General features: G+C 36.7%; 1 protein-coding gene across 1 annotated transcript; it reads left to right on the top strand.

Annotated features, from left to right (window-relative positions):
* The first annotated feature begins 392 nt into the window (after positions 1–392).
* Positions 393–2,331, top strand: LOC131026256 (protein RGF1 INDUCIBLE TRANSCRIPTION FACTOR 1). The gene is made up of 4 exons (XM_057956054.1): positions 393–865; positions 1,627–1,701; positions 1,796–1,939; positions 2,009–2,331. The coding sequence occupies exons 1-4, from the start codon at positions 641–643 to the stop codon at positions 2,210–2,212; spliced, it is 648 nt and encodes a 215-aa protein (XP_057812037.1). The 5' UTR covers positions 393–640; the 3' UTR covers positions 2,213–2,331.
* Positions 2,332–22,824: the final 20,493 nt, after the last annotated feature.

Here is a 22,824-nt window from a genome sequence, read left to right as displayed (position 1 = left end):
TTTTGAGATAATGTCATGTAAGATTAATCATGGAGTACGAGTCTTGGCCTATTTCCTATGATAAACATAATTTCGAGTCAATTCAATTTCGAAACAATTCAAATTCGAGCAATTGAATATCAGCTATATATATTATCTCATTCCCTCCAAATAAAAATTAAATTAGACAAAACTACTTATCCAAGATGTTCTATTATGATAGCATACTGCAAATTTCATGACAGTTTCCATCTAAATTATTGACACCCAAGATTTTTGAAATATAAATAGTACTACTAGTGTTTGAATTCTGAATTGAACAATATATATGCATTAATACCATCACAAGACATGGTGAGGTAGAAGATATATATATATATAAGATTATTGAGGAAACATGAGTGTGAGTTGGAGCTTAGTTTGAATAAAAAATAGTAGTAGTAGAATATATTGGTACCATCCATTTAGCAGCAGGATATAAGTGTGGAAGTAAAAAAATTAGAAAGCAGGTCTCAAACCCTTTGTACACACGTACTAGTATATAATTAGGCAATTTCAGCACACACCCCAGCCACCCACCCACCCACTATTATTTCCTCTTGTTTAATTTGCTCTCATTCAGTGTGACTGCGTGTTGTGTGTGTGAGAGAGAGAGAAAGAGATGATGAGAGAGAGAGAAGAGGAGGAAGAAGAAGAAGAAGAAGAAGAGGAGGTGGTGGCGAAGCCTGCATGGCTGCAAGGTTTAATGGCGGAGTCATTCTTCGCTGCTTGTGGGGTCCACGAGAATTGCAGGAAGAACGAAAAGAACATTTTCTGCTTGAATTGTTGCCAGAGTTTTTGCCCTCACTGCCTTCTCTCTCATCACCCCTCCCACCCTCTACTCCAGGTAATATAATTCATTTCTCATTCTGCCTTCCAATTCATTCCTAAATTAATTAATTAAGTTGCTTTCTGTTAAAAATTCTTCATAATTCCACAGAATTGTTCGATTATTTCAGCATGTAACTGGAAAAGCATATTAGCTCCAATTTAGAGAATTAATTGGAGGATGAGCATAAATAAATTGATAAAAATAAAATAGAGAGAACGTACGGAATGGTAGTATTTTAATTATAGAATGGTCCCTTAAGGCTTGTAAAATGAATGGATCCAACGGCTGAAATACAAGATAAGGTAAGCAATTGGGAATAGAAGGGTCTCCTTAAGTGTATGTACAATATATATGTTTTTGATAAGTTTGGAAGGAGCTAGTAATTAGAGGGGTACGAAATTTAGGTTAGAGAGGTACTGTTTTGTTATTACACGTTTTTAATTGGGGTATCATAAATGTGTTGCAATTTCTGTAAGAAGAGTACTAGGACATGTTGCCAACGACTTTAAACACTTGTTTTTATACCCATATTTAGAAGGCCTGTTTACTATCCATTTTCTTCACCTGTTGCTTTCATTCAAAACCACTCTTTGACTCCCTTTCTCTATTTTGTCCGCATTTCCCCCCTTTTTTTACTAGTATTTTTTATTTTCATCCCAACAACTTAGTTGCCTACATTTAAATTGTCTACTGTTTGTAATTAATTTGTTTTAGGAAATGCATAATTAATTAATTAATGTTGAGATTGATTTAGTTGAATACGATGATGAGGGCAGGTAAGGAGATATGTTTACCAAGATGTGATTAGATTGGACGACCTCGAAAAGCTCATCGACTGTTCTTACATTCAGGTATGGCTTAAAAAAAGAGAACTTTTTAGATTTGTTGGAAACGTGGGTAGCATGTTACTGTTGATGAATTAGTGTTGGTAATGAATTGTTGCAGCCGTACACGATAAATAGTGCGAAAGTGATATTCTTGAATGAGAGGGCGCAATCCAGATCTTGCAAGGGCTCTGCTGCCAATTCTTGTTTCACCTGCGACAGAATTCTTCAGGACCCATTCCATTTCTGTTCTCTCTCTTGCAAGGTCCACTCTACACTAATTTCTCTATTAATACGAGTATTTTTCCATGCTCATTAATCATTTATAATGCAGGTGGATTACATGGTTTACCAAGGGCAGGATCTTTCAGGAATCTTGTTCAAATTCGAGCACTCCGATTTCGCCATCTCTCAATTTGAAGACTTGAGGGTTGACGTGGGCGGCTGCTCCGATCGCTCCAACAAAAACGGAGGATTTCTGATGCTATCTTTCGGCAGCAGAAGAAAAGGGGCGCCCCAGAGGTCTCCTCTTTCTTGATTACACTACAAAATATATACTACTTAATTATGATGCATCATAAATAAAGTTTAGCGCTTTGCGCTTGTATTAATGCCACCTAATTACTCAAAAATATATATATATATATATTTCATTAATTGCGTTGTGCATCAGAGCTCCACTGTCAGCCATGGATGGTAATGCCGAGCTTAGCTTAATTTTGTTGCTGCCAAATTGCAACAATTAAGCTCTTTATTATCACCGATTTTGCACGGGTTGCTGGAGGTTTGCACGGTATAATATTTTAAAGAGTTGGAGACTTTATGATCTTGGCCTTTTTCATTTTATGTCTGATTATATAAATTATTAATTAATATTATGTCTATCCGTGTGACACGTTTGAACGCAAATCAAAGACGAAACTAGGGGGAAGGCAGGTGGTGGTGGACAGCCCCTCAAATTTTCTAGCTTGTTTATATATATATATATATATATATATATATATATATATATATGTACTACTACGGGAGAGGTTCAAATAAGAACCACTAAATAAAATTAGAACAGAGAATCATTTTAAACTATTCGATCATCAAGATCTACGGTGGATGTATCATCTTGGTGGATGAATGCAGATCCTGGGTTCGAATCCTGAAGGGAGCAAAAAATTTATTATTTTCGGATGCATTAAATTTAATAGCGAATGCATTAATTTATATAGTAGATGCATTGATTTTAATGGTTCTTATGTTCTCATGATAAGTGTGGTTCTCACTATAACCGCACCCGTACTGCTACATATTATAAATGTTTATAATTTTTTGTAGTTAAAATATATATACATATATAAGACTAATTATTAGACCACGACGTAATATTAACCAATTTATAAAATTATTATTCAAGTTCAGTTTCAAATTATTAAAACTCAATGTAAATAGACTGGGTTTTACTTAACTAAATAACCCACTATATCTTTGGATGGATAACAATGATAAGAGGATTTAATTTGGAGAAGAAAAAGTGATTTTGTTTGGAATTTTATGTGATTAAATATGGTGGATATCAGTGACAATATTGAATTTATTAAGTGAGAAATGCATATTAGTTACTAAAATTATATTGTCAAAGTTGAAATTAGTTGCACAAATCTAAACTAGAATATTAAACTTATGTATTTATTCCTCCATTTCTATGTAATTGATCAAATTTGAAATTAGTTGTTTTAGTAATTATTACCAGATAATTTATCTTTATATATTTTTAAAATGTTCGTGTATAAAATATGTATAAATTGTGCGAAAATATTACTTCTTTCGTCCATCAAATGAGTATATATTTGGGGAAGACATGAGTTTTAACATATTAATTAAATGTGTGTGAGTGAAATAAGGGTCTTATTTTTATTGTGAGTGAGTTGTGTCGGGTACACCTACTAAAAAAGGAAATGGATATTCATTTGGTGGATGAACCAAAATAGAAATATAAATACTCAATTAGTGGACGGAGGGAGTATTATGCATTAATATTAAATATATATCAAGTTTTTATATTTTGAATTTTGAAAAAAATTCTCTCCCTATATAAAATTCCTGGCTCCGTCCCTGAACGCCATAAAATTTTACAATTATACAATAATTTTTTAGGTCTATAAATCCAATTCATTTTCAAGAGAAAAAGAGTAAATTCATGGAGAGAGAAGATGGGGTAGCGACGTCTCAAGTTCAACAGGCCAAAATGCTAGTTGAATATCAGAACCGCAGGACTTGGATTGTAATCGAGAATATATTAAAAATGTATTTTCTAATTTTAAATTGATTTTAGAATTGAGCAATAATATTGTAATTATAACAAAATTGAAGATTTATTTTTAAAGTATACTCCATATGTCCATGAAATAAACTCTCATTTGATGATCGGCACGAAAACTAGGAAATCTGATAAAGATATTATGAATCTATGATTGAAATAAAAGGGTACTTGACAAAAATGATAAATGTGATGTGAGGTGGGCCTATAGGTAGTACACAGTAATAAATATAGAATATAAAAGTGATAAATGTGTTGTGAGGTGGGGCCATAAGTAGTAAAAGGTACTCCCACCGTCCTAATAAATGTGGCCTCCTTTCCATTTTGGTTTATCCCATTAAAAGTGGCCACTTTCTTAAAATGAAAATATTTACTTTAATTAAATCTAATTAATTAATCTAATTAAAATGTATAACTAAACCTAAACCCTAACTAAATAAACTCACACACACAAAACTCACCCCTTTACCCCTGCCGCCCAACCCCTTACCCCCCACCCTCTTACCCTCGCTGCCCCGCCTTTGCTCTCTCTCTCTCGCCCCGCCTCCTGACCCCCCCTCCCGGCCTCTGTTCTCTCCCTCTCGCTCCGCCGTCAGCCACGACCGCCGGCGCCCCCTTCTTCCCCTCATTTATTTACTGAAGCAAATCTCTCTCTCTCTCTCTTTGAAGGCTCCGTTGTCGCAGAAGTTCTCTGCCCCATTTTCGGTGACCACAACTCCTACATTTAAGCTGTCGTCGTTTGATGAAGCCTCCGTTCCCGCCGCAGAGGTTCTCCACTGCGCATCGACATCACCTGTATCTTCAAAGCACTTTGCATCTTCATTTTTTCGAAAGCCTAGACCTGGATCTCCAACATCCAAACTTTGTTTTTCTTTTTTCATTTCTCAATTGCAACATCCAGACCTGGATCTGCGTGGACGGGGGAGAGAGAAAGAGGGAGGTGAAGTTCGGTTTGGGTGAGGGGTGATTGCCGGCGGCATCAGGGCCGGCGCCGTCACCGTTTCCGTCGCAATACATTGAGATGTTAGGTTGAAGAAGAAGAAGAAATTAGGGTGCAGGAAAATCATTAATTATAATGGACAACAATTAATTAAACATAACCATCTTCTTCTTATCTTCGTGCCCGATAGAAAGGGGCCACATTTATTGGGACGGAGGGAGTAGTAAATATAGAATATAAAAAAGTGATAAAGGTGTTGTGGGGTGGGCCCATAAATAGTAAATGGTAGTAAAGGTAGAAAATAAAATAGGGTATCATTGTCCAAAAAGTAAAGTATGAGTTTATTTCATGGACAATATTTAAGGGCAAATATGAGTTTATTTGATGGACGGAGGGAGTATATTTTTTTTTCCTTATTTATTTATTTTTTTGTTTTATTTCTTTCTAAAAATTGTGAAATTCAACTAATTATAAAATATTTAATATGCATATCAAATTAAAGATAACGATAAAAGCTTTAATTTGATATATTTATGTATATATTTAATTTAAAATGTAGAAGTTATATTTATTTAAAGATTAAAATTTAATGCATTCTCTCATCTCTCGTCTTTTTTTTTGAATAAATCTATTTTAAATTCTTTTTTATTTTTTTCATTTGTTAACTTTTTTTTCCTTTTCGTAATATTAATTTTATTATTGTGAATTTTTTTTAATATTCAACTCAAATATATTCAATTAAAATTAATTTTTTATTATATTTATAAATATAATAATTGAGTTATTATCAACTTTATACATATATAAAAATATTTATCATGCATTACACGATGTGCAAATTCTATAAATTTATATGAAGATTAGATAATGCTCTTTTCATTACAATAAGTGATTAAGTTTTTTTTTTCTTTAATTTTAATTTCAAATGATCAATATAATGATTTTTCAATTTTCTCTTTGGTGACTCAAACTCTCGATTTATTAGTTGAAGTGAAAGCATCTTATCAACTGAGTTACACCTTCGTTGTCAGAATAAGTTGAATCTTTTAATTTTAGTACACATACCCTTATATTTTCACCCACGTTCATACAATTACACAAAAATTATCTCACAAACTATTCATTAATTATCTAATAAATTAATTTTAATAAGATTTTTTCTTCACTTTATATACATTTTATAATATTTTTTAAACCCTGTATCCTTGGTTCACACAACATTTATCGTGTATGTGGAAAGTACACACTTTACAAACTTTTGCATGGGAGGAACTGCTCCCCATTCTCCAATTTTTCTTTCATACTCCAATTTATCGTGGGCCCATAAAATTTACGAGGCAAATAATTTGTCATTAATAAAAGGATAAAATGAGAAGTTATGTTTATTTTATTATAAAATTTTGAAATGAGACATTTATTTAGAGTTAAAATTCAATTTTTAATTGTGCACATAAGATAAAAGGAGAGAATATACAATTTTCAATGCAACTTAGAAAAAAGTTTAATTGAACTTATAAACTTTTTAAAATATGTTCTTTATAAAACAGCTTATAAAGATAAAACAAGCTCCATTAGTTTATAGTTCTATAAAAAAAATTATCTTTTTATAAGTTTATAAGCAACAAATATATTATAAAATAGTTCTATTATAATCTATTATTTTCATTATATATCCTTTTTCATTTATTTTTACTTTAGTTAGAATTTCTTCTCTTTAACTGACAATGCTCCATCGAATTTATATGTTCACTTATCTACTACTTAGACAATTTACAAGCTCTTATGGGTGTTTGAAAACTATGTCGGTTAAGGAATAATAATTAGTAACTAGAAGGCTCATGGCAAAAAATGAAACCCATGTAATTTAACTTGGTATTTGGTAGGTAATTTAGGTATGTGGAAAAACTGATCCGCGTGTTTGGTAGACATGGTTGTATTCCATATAACATTTCGAAGTTACAATTTTACCCTCTATCAAACTATCTCCTGGTGGAGCCAGAATGCCTCTTGCATTTTGAGCAACTACGAACTTCGATCTCCCTCTTGACCTCCGGTGATGCGCCACTACAAGTTTGCGGTTTTACCGCCGCTTACCCTCCTACCAAGCCCAGTTATATTCATGAATTTTGAAAAGGCTGCAAAATGAAGGACTAAAACAAAGAAGTCTTACACTGGTGTATAAAGTCGACCAATTCCACCATCAAATCCATTTGGAGATGATTCCTTCACTATAATGCAAGTGCACCTCCCAACATCAACTGGCAAAGGCCTAAACAACAAAGCTTGCAAAAAAAAAAAAAAAAAAAAAAACCTTGCTATTGTGTGTGTGAGAGAGAGTTTTGGGAGAAATTGTTGTTGTTCTTGATGAGTTTAGTCGGGGCTCAGAGGAGTATGAAGCTAGGGAAAGCGGCGGCAATGGCTATTGCTGTCGGACCGAAGGAGAAGAGGGGCAGTGATTCTCGCTGTTCGCCGTTGGAATAGAGAGGTAAATGGGGCTGTTGACGATGACAATCGCGAAGGCGACAACGGTCTTGTTGACTGCTGGCGGTTCAGTGAGGGGAAAAGAAGGAGGTGCGGGCGGTGGAGGTCGAAAGACCTCTACTAATTGTACGGTGGCAGAGCGACGGCGACGACGAATTCACGTCAAGCTGCTGCCCATCAGAGAAGAGAGGGGCCGTGAAATTTAGGGAGGAGGGTTCCGTGAATTGGACATTTTTTTATAATAAAAAATTAGCCTATCAAATAAAAACTTTAAAAATTGGCTAGTTTTTATGCAAAAATACAAATTTACCCCTAAAATTAAAATTTAAAAATTAGTCAACATATATTTCTTCACTTTTCATTTCAATTCATGATCTCTCTCTCTCTCTCTCTCTCTCTCTTACTGTGAACTATTTCTCCATAGTTAAAGTCGCTTACATCTTTCTCTTTCTTTAGGCATTTTTTTCTTTTTTATTGTGATTAAGAGGGTGTTTGGCTAAACTTATTTTAAAGAGCTTATAAGCTCTCATAGCTTATAAGATTTAATTTCTTAAGAGCTTATAAGTTGTCAAAGTGATCGGGTAATTTAGCTTATAAGCTAGAAATAGAATTTTTAGTTAGTGAGAGAAAATCGAAGAAAAATTAAATTAGAATGATATCTTTTTTGGAAAGCTTTAAGCTCTAAGACCTTAATTTTACAGCTTATAAGCTATTTAGGAGCTTATTTTGCCAAACACTTTGGAGGAGCTTATAAGTCCTTAAACAACTTACAAACATCCCTTATTTACAAAAAAAAAAAAATCATCTTTAATTCAATCTCTCAATCACTCATTTCAAATTCTGGTGGGACCATTTCTCCACTACATAAAAATTATCACCAATTTTCTTAAAATCCGTCTCCCCCAAAAGTGTCATACTTTTGGTGGATGGAGGAAGTACATAATCTTTCGATTTTTTCTAATTCTGAAGAACTTTCAAATAGAAGTTGAGTTGGAAAATTAGGGCTCTCAAAATCCAACAACTCATGCTAAACAGATCTGCGTTTCCACAACAAATCCAGCAATGAATTTGCTCATCTAGCAACAAACCCATCAAATCCAACAACGAAATCCAGCAAATCAAGATAGCAATGTCCATGGGTCACAACTCACGCTCATCCTCAAATTCCCAAATGACGCAAAACCTAGAGCGAAGATATGCTTATTGTTGACACAGAACGATATATTTTGATTCTATTTTTTTTTTGTTATTTCTATTTTTTGATTCGTGATTTTTTTATTTCATGTAGTGGGACGATTATGGTTTTCAGGAGTGGATTAACCCGGAATTGACCACGCACTACAAAGTTTATTTTTTGAAAATGAAATTTCACCGAGAGAGATAAGGCAAGGAGAAAATGCAAGTCGAAGCTTGATGGACGATGTGAATTACGATAGAGTTAGAGGTTCAACAGAATTGAAGGCATTCGACGAATCTCGTGCAGATGTTGTAGAGTCGAAGGCATTGACTAAAGAAATGGAGATGAACCTCAAAAGGATGGAGTTGAGGATTAAAATGATGTATTTTGCATTTTGCTAGGACATTGAGATCTGCAGCATCTTGCCTCACATTGAGTGTCAGAAACTCTCTTAAATTGGATAAATCGACCATTTTCAACAGCCCAAGTCCTAAGACCACTCCTACACTCCCAACCATCTTCAAACCGCAAGCCAAGTTGAATAACTAGTTCCTTATGATCACATTTTGGATCATATATATTCTTTTTTTTTTCTAGAGTTAACTGTTATGGCATCCTCATCCATTTCTAACATCATCGTCAGAGGCTTCGTACTCATATATGTTACCTTCATTCAATTTCTCAAATCCATCAAGAATGTCAATAAGGTCAAATATCTTTGGTTTAATTCTGATCTTTTTCTTACTCTGAATGTATTTCTCATGCCCCGAGCCTAATTCAAGTTCACGTAGAGTGTCATCAGAATTTGAAGATTTTTCATAAGATGTGACATAATCTAAATCATCTTCACTACAATAATATCCATCTAAACCCTCATCATTTTCATTATCAGATTCATTATTCCCAAAAGAATTATCTTGTATTATCTCAACATGTTCAGAAAATGCCTCTCCAATAGGTACATCAACAATAAGCACATCAAGATTAGACAGCTCAGTACCCTCTCCATTTTTAATTCCCCCATCAACGTACATATGAAGTGCTTAAGAGTCAGAACTAGGGATCCTGTGCCACAATTTTATCGTGGAACTATATCCTAAATTTTCAACTAAATCCTTATCATCAAAGTACCCAAAAGTATCAGGGTCTAGATCATGCATCCCTACTGTACTATCCCCCAACATAACAATCTCTCGTATCAATTTCTTCAAATCGATCACTATGGTGCATAAAAATAGCAAATCTGTCATTGCAAAAAATCAAATTTACTCTAATTAAATTGCAATCGGTAAACCATATCATATTTATACCCTATTTCAAAAGAAACTGTAAATAATTCAAATCATATCATATTTATACCCTATTTGAAAAGCGACACGCCCCAAACCCTAGAAATAAACAGAATAAAATCAATCGATAATTCAATTAACAGTCATACATGTTTCCCATGAGTGCACAATTGCTACCCACAACTACTTCTGTTCTGAACTTTCACAACACTTGGTTCCAAGACGAATATTCGTAGACAAAGAAGAATTGCACACTAGCAAAAATAATAAACTGCACCAACCCAAGAAATATTCACAGATAAAGAAAGAATCGCAACAATTAAACGTGAGAGAGGAGAAGATTTAGGGCTTAACTTAGGTTTTTTGATATCAAAATTTGGAGTTAAACGTGAGTCCAAAATTTGGACTCAAGTTATTTTTGTTTTTCTTTTTTCTTTTTTTGTGAGAAAACGTGAGGCGTCAATTTTAATTTATTGTGCCACCCAATTTTAGGTTATTTTTCATGTTGGTATTATTATGTCACCTCAGCTTTCATTTTTCGAAAAGAGTCGCCATGAGAAAAATTAGAATAACTCGAAAAGTTGTGTATTTTTTTTTTTAATTTAAAGGTTATGGGAAAAATCAGAATTTGTTGAAAGTTCATGTATTTTATTATTATTATTATTATTATTATTATTATTATTATTATTATTATTATTATTATTATTATTATTATTTTGATAACTTTATTTTTATTGTTATTGTTGTTGTTGTTGTTGTTATTGTTGTTGTTGTTATATACTACCCCCGTCCACTAAGTGTATACAATTTTTAGTGGACACGAGTCTTAGAAAAATAATTGGTAGATATGTGTTAAATAGAAATGAGTGGTTATAGTTGAATTGAGTGTGAATCATATACTCCCTCTGTCCCCAAAATAAGTTCCTCTTTGGGGACGGCACGGGTTTTAAGGAAAAATGGTAAAGTGTATTGATAGTGGAGAAAAATATATTATAATTAGTATTGAGAGTGGTGAAAAGGTGAAAAAGTGTTATAATTAGTATTGGGAGTGGTGAAAAAGTGAAAAGTAAGAATAAATAAAGTATTACTCCCTCCGTCCCACCATTTTAGTCCCCTCCCACTTTTCACACATATTAAGAAAATGTATTTAATTTTTATATTTTTATCTTTTATACCCTTATTTATTATTTTCACACATCATTTTCACATTTAAGTGAAACATGAAATAAGGTTAATTTAGTAAAAATAATATTTTTATATAGTATTAATTAGAAAAGTGGACTAGCTTTTTGGGACATCTTAAAATGGAATAAGGGACTAAAATGGTGGGACGGAGGGAGTATTAGTGGTGGGGTAGTTGTCCAAAAATAGAAAGAAAGAAAGAAGAACTTATTTGGGGGACGTCCCAAAAAGGAAAAAAGAGGACCTTATTCCGGGGACGGAGGGAGTATAAATTATTGATAGTGATTAAAAAGAGATAAAGAAGTTATATCCAAAAAATGAAAGTAGGAGTATATCGTTGTGGACTCCATATTGAATAATTATTGTATACTCTTGATGAAGTGATAGTAATTATTTGTACCATGCATTGCACATGTACAATACTAATGTATTAAATACTTAAAAACAATTTTATTGATATTATTGCTATGATCTCTTATATTATCTTCCTTCGTCAAGAGTATGTCACAATTGTCATTTTGAGAATCAGCAAAGAGTATGTCACTTTCCTTTTGGGACATAATTCCACATCTTTTTTTTATCATTCATCCCTTACAAATACCTTTTATTTACAAAAAAGCGCACCTATTATTCAATTTCAATCACTCATTTTAAATAATAATAAGATTATTTTTTCACTAACTAAAAATTATTAACTATTTTATTAAATCTCGTATTCAATTAAAATGATACACTCTTTACCGACGAACTAAGAGAATAATGCATTATTTTTAGTTGTGGAGTATTTAATTGTAGACGAAAACGTACGAATAGAGCCCCTACTACCAATTATGATTGAAATATCACTATTACATGTTAACCTATGCGAATTGTGCATTGGATTAGGACCACAGAAGAAAAGATGTACACAGCAGCCTATACGTACACTATGGTGCATTTGTGTGTGACTGCGGCTTCTGGAGGAGTTCACATGGTGGCGGAGTGGTGGGCCCCCTCTCTACTCCCACTTCCTCTACCGTGTCTGAAGAGCCATAACGGATTAACGGGGAAGTGCCACGTGGTCACTACTCCACGCCCAACCATATTAACCTGCACAACCCCATACAAAGGGATAACAATCTTATTACTCCCTCCGTCCGCCAAAAGTATTCCACTTTGGCCGGGCACGGAGTTTAATAAAATGTGTGATGATGTTGATGTAGTGGAGAAAGGATCCCACCACTTTATGAGATGTGTGGTTGAGATTGAATTTGGGGTGGATTTTTTTGTAAATAAAGAGTGTTTGTAAGGATAAAATATAAAGGTGGATGGTGGGACCATGGCTTAAAAAGGAAAGTGGAATACTTTTTGCGAACGCCAAATATAGTAATTGTGGAATACTTTTGGCGGACGGAGGGAGTACTTCTTTTAATATATTTACTATATTTAGTATGTTTTTTATGCTTTCTTCGTTCCAACTAATTTAATCAATTTTTTAAATTATTTTAATTAAATTAATTTATTTTTTCAATAAAATAAATATAACTAAGATTGCTTTGGATAGAGAAAGTCATATAAGGCGAGTCTCGTATTTAATTTTAAATGAAACAACGTAGGATAAATTCATCGTTGTTTATTATTCATAAATGTGAGCTACCAAGTGCCTAACAATTTCGAACGGAGTATTACTTTTAAGACATCAATTAATTGAGTTCAGACAAATTAAGAGACGATTCATGACAAAAATAAACAAATAAATAAAATCTAAGTGATTACTACTTGTGGTTGTGGCAGGGGTACTGAATTTTACGCAGAAGAGCCTGAAAAGTAAAAGGAAAAAAAAGAAACAAGTGGTGGGTCTCTGAAGAGTCCATAACTCATAACTCTCTTTTGCTCAAAGAGCTGATATGCTACAATTAAGGTAGAAAGAAAATCACAATTAGTATATTAAAATAAATTTAACAGTGTTAACATAAAATTTAGGAGCAAAGAATTTAGAGTAAAATAAGCAAAAATGGAACATGTTTAAAAATGTGGGTGCAACAAAAGGGTGCGGGCAGGGCTGAAGGAGGGTGAAACAAGTTATGGGAGATTGCAGAAGCACTCCTAGGAATCTGATTATAAATAGTGTTTTTATATTGACAGAGAGAAGGTGTTTCACCGACTATCACCCCTTTCAAAGCAGAATAAATGAATAAATAAAAAGTCTAAAGAAGAATATCAATAATGTTTGATGTGATTAAGGTTCTTGTTGTTTAGCACCAACGAATAATACACTACCAGCAACATGGTCCACTCTCTGAAATCTATTTTAGTATGATGATTGATAGACATTCAAATTAAATTGGGGGAGCACCTTAAATCAATAAAAGTGAATTGAATTGCATTTGGCTAGGACAAGTAGTCGAAGCCATGAATCCAAGATTGTAGTAGTCGTTAGAGATGTTGGGGTCAGAAGGAGGAAAAAACCACGAAGCACAACTCTATAATGGGAGAGAAGAACTGACCATTTTTCTCAGAGACAACTTAGTATACACATGATATGTTTCGTCCCTGTCACACAATTATATCAAATAAAATGGAAAAGAGGGTAAATCAAGCAATAGAAGGCAGTCAATTGAAACAACCTAGTCAAAGTAATTGGGGATGATTCTATTATTGGTCCACACCTCCAACTTGCAAACTTTCATCCATGCCAATTATTTTCGGAAATATTATACACACGCCTATGCAGATATGCATTTTGGCAGTTAACCTATAGTTGTTAGTGGGGATAATACATAGAGTATACATAGCGCCATCAGCTACAAGCTCTGCCTTAATCCACTCTCATTTTTAACTAATACTACTGACTTTGGCTCATTTACTCCAAATCATCTCTTCATACCAAATTTCCAACCTAATGTTATCATGCAACAAAAGTTACACACAACACACCCCCATTTTTCAGAAACAATTTCTCAATTATTGATATGTTAGTCAGAGCACATAAAATAGTTTTGAATTAAATCAAAAGAATTAAAGTAATGGGTGAAAATTGAAACCACCCACTTTTCATGTGTTAAAAAGACCCACTCTAATAAAAATCGAGTAATTCCGTTGAAAAATTCAAAATTGGGTAAATTATATTACTCCCTCTGTCCACGATTTAATGTCTCAATTTGATGTGGGCACGAAGACTAATAAAGCTGAAAAAAGTGATGTGAATGAAATATAAGGGTAGTTGACTAAAGTGATAAAGGTGTTGTGAGTGGATCCACTAGTGATAAAGTTAGTAAATATAAAATATAAAAATGATAAATGTGTTTTAAAGTGGGTCCATTAGTGGCAAAGGGTAGTAAATATAGGAAAAGAAGAAGAGTAAAAATGTACAAAAAGCAGAATGGGACATTAAATTGTGGACAAATTTTTAAAGACAAGTAGAACATTAAATTGTGGACGGAGAGAATATATGATTTTTTTAAATAAAAAAAAATCAAAATGAGTATTTTTGACATATACCTTATTAATAAGGGTCAAAATTTAAAATACCCACCTTCATAACTTATCTATCAAAAATACCCACTTTTACAAAACACATATCAACCATACCAAACTCCAATTTAATGCCAAAACTACCCTTTAACAAATCCTCTACAAATCCATCATTAAACCATTTCATGTTCAAATTATCGTAATTAAATCATAATCAGGCCCAACATGCTTCCGTACAACTTCGAAATAATTCAAATCATAAATCAACAGTATACCTTTCGTCGGCTGGTCACCTTCAGGAGCTTTTATCGCGTTTTACGGACTTCTTGCCTCCTCGGCCTTCGTCCAACCACCCACTCGCAAGTGATGGTTGCAACCTTCTTCCTTCACTGTGTTCCGGCTTTCGCCGAATGGTCACCTTCAGGAATCAGTTTCCCTCCTTCACTGTGTCTCGACGTCTAGTTTTTGTTGATAAATGAAAAGAAAATATTTTTACTAAACCGGAATATTTGGGCAAAAACTAAGTGTTTATAGAGGAATTATATAATAATTAATTTATTTCATAAAATACTCCCCAAGGGAGGAGACAACTTGTTTTAGCTACTCATAGTAGCTAATCCTTGTGTACATAAAATAAAAAGGAAACTAAACTAAAACGAAAAACTTTGAAAACAAGAATTTAAAAAAAACAAAAGATAATTTCTAGAGAGAGGAAGTGGTGTGTGAAAATGTTGTGAATTTTCTGATGTCCTTCTTCTCTCCAGCACTTGTGATTTTATAGAGGTTTGATACCCTCTATTATTGCTTGGTGGTTGGCCTCGGATGCTGTCTTCGTGGCCAGCTTGCTTGAAATTGACAGCCACCTTCTTTTGTTGGCCATTATTGCCGACACTTGTTGGTGTTGTCACATGTGCTGGGCCCTTGCTTTATCGCTTTGTGATAATGCTGGTAGGGGCCGGCTGCTTTCTTTCCACTCACATTTGTCCTGGAGCGCTGAGTGGTCCTCCTGTCATTCTACCCACTTTTGTCGTTTTTGTGGGTGCGATCCTTGCTGTTAATCACATGATTCACTTTGTTTTGTCGGCCACCTTACTTTTTTGGTGCCCGAGGGGTCCTCCCCTTTGGAGTCTGATGCTTGTCGTGTTCATCAGACCGGAACCTCCTTCTGTCAGGTTTCGGGAAGAAACCTTTGCCGAATTCTGGCTCCTTCTGCGACGAACATTGATCGCAGATTTTCTCGATCCATTGGCCCGAATGAGCCATATTGCAGAATTTGCGACGAGTCTCCTGGCTCCCCGCTATCCTGTTTCCCCAAATCGTTTGCCTCTTTTTCTCGAAAGATTTTTCGGCAAACTCGGTTGTTGTTCCTGTCATCGTGTTAACCAGGAACGTGCCCAGATCTGAACTTTGAAAGAACTTGAATCTGGACTTCATTTTGTCCATCTCTGTGAGACAGACCCATAGCCCCCATGCTCGTCTCGTGGAGATTTGTTCCTCCGTGAATGTTGAGGCGATTGGGACTTGAAATTCAGGAACTTTGATCCGGTTCAAGGCTCCTGTATCTGGTCTCCGAAGCTTGATGAAATGGAAAGCTTCGTAGACTCCTTTTCCGACAGGTTCTGGTGCTGCGCTGAAGAAGTACAGTTCCAGAACGTCTCCCCATTTAAGGGACTCGTTGTTCTCCCAGGCTTCAAACACCGTTCTCTGGATCCACTTGGGTAGACCCTTGATTTCGTTGAAGGCTGGAGCAGTGGTATAAACTGAGGCCAAAGCCCCAAACTCATACCATTCCTTGATGTGATCTGGATTAGCTCCCGAAGTTGTCCAGATCCTAGGGTATCTCCCTGCAACATCAACCCGGCAATTTCCCGGATTAATGCCCTTCCTCGTGATGAGTTTCTCCCATCTGTTTTGATAAATCTGCCAAGAGGGAGAAATATCAACAAAATTAGTATCAACCTTAAGTTGGCCAGTCATCGGCCTAAGATTGATCTCTCCCTCTTTTACCCCAGAGGTGGAGGGTTGACATGTTGATTCAGGGTGTGACCCCTTAACAACATCTTTTCCTCGAGCGTCCGGCTGTAAAGCCATTCTCTCAGGACTTGTGCTAGGGGTACTTGAATCCCCTGCTACAAGTAATCCGCCCTGTACGGAAAGCATTGCTTTAGCCCGATTTTCACGGACAACGCGCAAGAGCGGCTTGTAGAGTACCTCCTGAAGATTGAACATCTTCATGAAGCAAACATCGATTTGGTTGGATACTTGGGCTTCGTCAGCCGCTTGTATCTTTCCCGCTTGTTTAGTGTGTAGTACACACTTCTGCCATTCTTGTTGTAGCAGCTCTAGACTTGCAAAGAGCTGCCCCTGTATTGCCTCGATGGCCTCCACTTCAGGGAGCTCCATCCCTTGTAAGGAAATCTGCAAGAACATTCTGATCAGATTTCAAAACGACAATATCATAATCATAATATTGACATTCGGCTTGCCATCTAAGCAATCTAGATTTTTCAGGCTTAGATTCAATCTTTTTTGTTAAGAAAGCTTTAACGTTAGTGTTATCTACTTTCAAAACAAATTTCTTAGCAAGTAAGAAAAGCGGCCATTTTTTAAACGCCTTTCGCACTGCAAAGAATTCCTTTTCGTTGATGTGCCATCGCACAGCTTCGTCGTCGGAGAAAAGACCGCTACAGTATCTGCAAGGTTCTTCTCCATAAGGGGTGATCTTTGTAAGCACGGCTGCCCACCAGAAATCACTCGCGTCTGTATAGAGGACAAGGTCATCCTCATCTTGTGGTATTGAAAGTTTTGGGAGATTTTTACAAATCTCTTTTAACTTCTTCATACCCTCCCGATGCTCCTCTTTCCATATAAATGGAACATCTTTCTTCAGTAATGGACTGAAGACTTTCCGGTACTCTGCAAGATTTTTGATAAACATTCCTGCAAAGTTAACAACTCCGAGAAAGCTTTGGAGCTGCTTCTTTTCTTTGAGATCCTCCGGAAATCCCTGGACTTTTTCCACAATATGATCTTGTAGAATGATTCCAGATTCATCGATCTCGATTCCCAGAAACTCCATCTTCTGGGTGGCTATGACTGCCTTCTTTTCTGACAGCACTAGTCCTTCTTGTTGGCAAACATCCGCAAAGGTCTCCAGATGCTTGACATGTTCATGAATGTTTTTTGATGCAATAAGGATGTCATCAATATAAACAAACATAAACGAAGAATAATCTTTAAAGAGATTATCCATCTTCCTTTGGAATATCTGAGGCGCGTTGGCTAACCCCATTGGCATGACATTCCAGACGTAATGTCCTTGTGGAGTTGAGAAGGCTGTGAACTTCTTACTTCCTTCCTCCATGCGAATCTGGTAGAAACCCGATTTGCAGTCGAACTTTGAGAATACCTTTGCACTTCTGATGCAGTTGATAAGATGTTCTCTGCTTGGGATAAAATATCCGTCAAACTCAAGAATGTCATTAATCCCTTTATAATTAATAACCAATCTCGGTTTTCCTCGCTTGATCTCCCCATGATTTCTCACCAGAAATCCAGGACTGCTATAAGGCGACTTCCCTGGTTCGATCAACTTTAAATCAAGATGTTCCTTGATTATGCTCCTCATATCCTGTTGATCTTGAGTGTTCATCAGGATAGGTCTGAACCTTACAAACTCATGCTCCTTTCCAGTTTTAACTTTTAAGGTAGCTTTGAGCTGGTTCTTGTCCCACCAAGCCAAAGGATCTTCGTGGTAACACTTCTGAATCCTCCTTTTGACGTCGGCAATGGACACCTGTTCTTCTTCCCTGATATCTTGGTGTGATATCAGGGAGACTTTGAGGATTTGAATTTCTTCCTCAGAGAGATTTGGGAATCCCTCAGTTCTGCATTTGAGCAAAACTTCTCCGAATCTCCTTTGATCCTTCATTTGGGGTCTCCGGAGTCTGCCATCATCACCACGCTTGCTGCGAAAGTTGATTGGCATCGATCGATGAAAAGCTCCTTTGAGCCTTTGCACAATGATTTTGTGGTCACAATTTGTTGTGAACACTAGCCTCCTGGCTTCATTGTCCTGTATGTACCGCTTGAAGCTTTGCAGAAAATTATTTCTGAATAATATATCTGCTCCGGTATCATGGAAATAAATTGGTGGAGTTTTGACCTTGTACCAAGGTGTCTGTCCTGCTCCGCCGATCAATATTTCCGTCTGTTTTACTCCCTTTGATAAGAGTAAAATCTTCTTGGAGAAATCCCTTCCTGCAATTCGAGGTAGATCTTCTTCCACTTCTGTTGGAAAGACTCCTCGTTTTGCTGTACAGATTCCTGCTCCTGAATCCACGTAAGCAGCGAAATATTCTGCTCTGTATTTCTCGTATAACATCCCTACCGAGATGTATATCGAGAATGAGCTGGTCATTGGATCATCACTCTTTGGCGTCCAATGGTGATCTCCATTCCTCCTGATTTCCATGACCATGGTTTATATTTGTCAAGGAAATTTCGTCCTAAGAATAGGACATCCGCTTCTTGTCCGGCTTGGCCTTCGGTCTGTATTTCGAAACCTCCAACCTCCAGAGTTCCGATGTATCGGTTGTCGCCTGGATTCGCCAAATAATACAACATACTACAAGGAAACTTGTTTTCCATGCTTGTTGTATCAAATCTTGTGGAAACCTGTCTCCATCCTTCGGGACATTTGAGCTTGATTCTCATGTCCGGAGCAAGTGTTTCCTGGATTGCCTTTCTCTCGTATGAATGAGAGAAACTTCTTGTAATAGGCCCTGAAGTTAGCCTATTTCCTTGGAATAATAGCCTTGGTGCCCCCAGTCTGAGACTCTGGGTATGGCTAAGCACCGGTTTGTCTCCCACATCGATGTCGATTTCCCTGACTTGGGGAATTTCTACTCGGTTTGGAAGGGCTGCCTTGGCGACTTCTTTGAATATTTCTGGAATTTCAATGAATTCTTTTCCCAGAAATAACTCCGTATGATGGGAATTTGATAAGGCATACGAGACTTGATAAGTCAGTGAGTATGGCCTATTTCCATCTGTCATGTACTCCTTCTTTTTGTAGTCCTGATAGAGGGTCAGGGCTCGGCTGAAGGATGAATCCTGTAGATTATAAGCGATCTGTGGATAGAATTCGGTTATAATCTTCTTGGCATAGAGATTGCCCGAAAAAGCTCCAATGACTGATTCTCTAGCATCTTTGACCCTTTTGTCGCAGAGTGCGACGTCAATTGGTTGGTCTGTCCCTAGGGAAAAGGGAAGATTTGAGTACCAATTGAATTGCTCCAATATGAATCCATTTCATCGTACTTGCGACTTCTGGCTTCATTTTCTTGAGATCCTGCCTAATATCTTCGGCCGGAACCAGCTGAATTTCCACCTGGTTGCTTGTGATCTCGATTGGAAGTGCCGTTTCTTGGCTTGTGACGCCAAAATAGACATGATGCTTCCTCTTGGTTGGAATCAAGCTATTTAAAACTCGATTCAATCTTCCATTGGAAAACCCTTGGTAGGTTTGAACCTCCTCGGTTTCCTTCTTGAGTTTTTTCACGAGCTGCTTCACCACTTCTTTTTGTGGGATCAAAAAATGGCTAGTGAATCCATTTTGATCCTCCTGCTGTGTGTGGTGAACCTCGTGCTCTTCTTTAGTCTGACTCGGCTCCGGTTGATCCATCGGACATCTCCGAATCTTCAGAACTAAAGATTTCCTCTTGCTCATATATACTCTCATCAGAGGATATATTTTCGAACTGATACACGGGTATCAAATCCTGGTGGTAGATGGCATCTTCGATATCCGGGGTGGATTCGAATTTCCTCATCTTGTTGTCTGGGCAATTTGTAGAGATATGCCCCTTAGCACCGCACGTCCAGCAGTTACAATCCTTGAAACTTTCATTTGCTTTGGCCTGAGTGCGCCTGAAAGTTTTTCTCGCCGGGATTCTCTTTTGATTTGAGAATCGGTTTCTGGATGGTCCGCTCCGTTGGCCTGATTTATAAGAGCGTGCCTTCTGTCTGGTCCACATAGTTCTTGGCTTCCAAGAACTTCTTCTGGACTTTCTTTCATAGGGTTGGTACCTATGTTTCTTTCGGCTCCTCCTTTGATACAGCAACTCAGCACCAATCTCGGTTGGAAGATCAATGTTGTCGCACATCAATGGGGATTTCTTGTTGAGTCTCCTCAATCTCTTGAGATTCCTCTGGTCCGCCGCCTTCTGGCACCATTCGGACAGCTTCTTGTGGACATAAGACATCCTCCTTGAAGCACTATCGAGAGGATATCCTCCGGGTGAAACATACTCCTTGATGAGCATTTCCCTCCATGGACTTGGAAATTTTGGAAAAAATAGGTCCATGGCCGTCTGGTTTTCAACTTCCCCCATATGAACATATAGGGTATAAAGACGCAGAAATTCATCGAGAGCTTTTGGCTCTAGCACCATCAATCTCAGATTGTGAAGTGCCTGTTGATATTTCTTGCGCTTCTCCTCCGCGGATCCTTCGAAAAAACCCATTCCCAAGAAATGGATTTTAATCTGCTTAGTAATCTCCTTGATGATGTCATACATGGATGTACTACTAAACATTTCTTCCCTTACTGAAATCTCAAGTTTGTCCCAGTATTGTTTTGCCATTCCTGCCAAACTGGCTTCGAAGACTCTGGCAAATTCTTTCTTATCGTAATCAATTGTAGCGATTACGACTTTCAATGATGAAGCCCATTCATCGATGAGACCCTCCCATTCTTTGAAGCTGGCTTCGTCAAGGTTGAGGATCAATCCATATGGATGGACTGGTTCCAGTGTGACCTTTCCAACAGGAGTATTCTGCATCTGAGGCCTCCGTCGTCGGGTTCGTTGGAACTGGCTTGCATCGTCTTGGGCTGACCCTTTTCCTGACGATTCTTCTCCTTGAGGCTCAATTTTGGGGCCTTCATCTCCTTGGTTCATCTTTAGATCAACCATATTGAGGTTAGCAAAAGATTCTGCTAACTCTTGTAGATCTTCTAATCCGATTCTGTCAAGGCTATTCATGATATTTGCCTTTCATGATTCGGATTATGTCCTCCGGCTGCAACTCCTTGGGTTTTGCATCGAATAGAGATGTAGACGTCGGGTCTTTGGACCATGGATTCCGAATTTTCCCGGAACATGGTTTTCGCCTTTCGATCTCCTCCATTCTTTTCTGGATATCACGCAAGAGGGTTAGGATTTCCTCTTGTTTGAGTGATATTCTGCTTATTTCCATCGGTAGCTCATACAGCTTGTTGCCGTAATATTCCACCGTTTTCTGAATCTCCCGCAAGTTGACGTTGTCGGAAGAGTCTGGCTCGATCTTGTGGTAGCTTGGATAAGCTACTCCCGCCTTGTCTTTTTGTTCCATCAATCGTGTGACTGATGGGCCTCGTCTCTGGTTCGTTCAATCGCCGTTCTGGTGGCGGCGAGTCCCATGAGGTTCTCATGGTAGAATTGGATACTCGTGATAATATCACGAATAATCTCGACATCTTCTCCTCGTCGTAAGTTGGTAACGAGGGCTCGATTGTTCCAGTTGAGTCCGTCTAGTAGACGGGTCATTTCACTCTCCAAATATTGGAGAGAATTCCTGTATGGTACACATCTCGGACACTCGTCCGGATCCATAAACTTTTAATGGAGTCTCCTCCCACATGGGTTAATAATAAAATAAACTAAAAATTATATAATTCCTCTATAAAAACCCGCTCTGATACCATTTTGAGAAGCGCGGGATCAATTTGAACAGAACTCAATTTTAATCATTTTTACTTAACAGTACGTGGCGTTGTCACACAGTCCAGACCCAGTTTACCGAAGTAACCTATCGGGCACGAGGAAAGTTTCCAGCCGATATACCAGTCAAGCTTAATTAGGCAAAAGATGGGAAATAAAGAGAAATTAAGTATAAGGGTAGAAATGGTATTTCACTATGAAGTGGGTATTTTTCATAGATGTTTTATATAGGTGGGTAGATTTGATAGATGTATTATAAAAGTGGGTATTAAAAACCATTTGCCCTATTAATAATGGGTCATACTTATGGATTAACACTAAAATAATTGGGGACTAGATGTCACGGATGCTAAAAATAATACTCATCCGGCCATAAAAAATTTGTCATAGTTTCCTTTTCAATTCGTTCACGAAAAATTACCACTATAATAGTATGATCCATATAACTTCACTCACATTTAAAGTGAGACTCTTATTCCACTAACAACTCTATTAACATATTATTAAAACTCCTGTCGTCCACAACGCGACAAATTCTTTTATAAACAGAGGGAGAG

This window comes from Salvia miltiorrhiza, chromosome 5, assembly GCF_028751815.1.
Source record: "Salvia miltiorrhiza cultivar Shanhuang (shh) chromosome 5, IMPLAD_Smil_shh, whole genome shotgun sequence".
NCBI lineage: Eukaryota > Viridiplantae > Streptophyta > Magnoliopsida > Lamiales > Lamiaceae > Salvia > Salvia miltiorrhiza.
Note: the sequence above shows the minus strand (reverse complement) of the source record. Positions and strands in the feature narration are given on the sequence as shown.

Bases quoted from the DNA above. Each gene is read 5' to 3' on its own strand.
- LOC131026256 (XM_057956054.1), top strand. From the start codon at position 641: ATGATGAGAGAGAGAGAAGAGGAGGAAGAAGAAGAAGAAGAAGAAGAG. The intron at 866-1,626 runs GTAATATAATTC...TGATGAGGGCAG, and splicing joins CCTCCCACCCTCTACTCCAG to GTAAGGAGATATGTTTACCA. The intron at 1,940-2,008 runs GTCCACTCTACA...TTTATAATGCAG, and splicing joins TCTGTTCTCTCTCTTGCAAG to GTGGATTACATGGTTTACCA.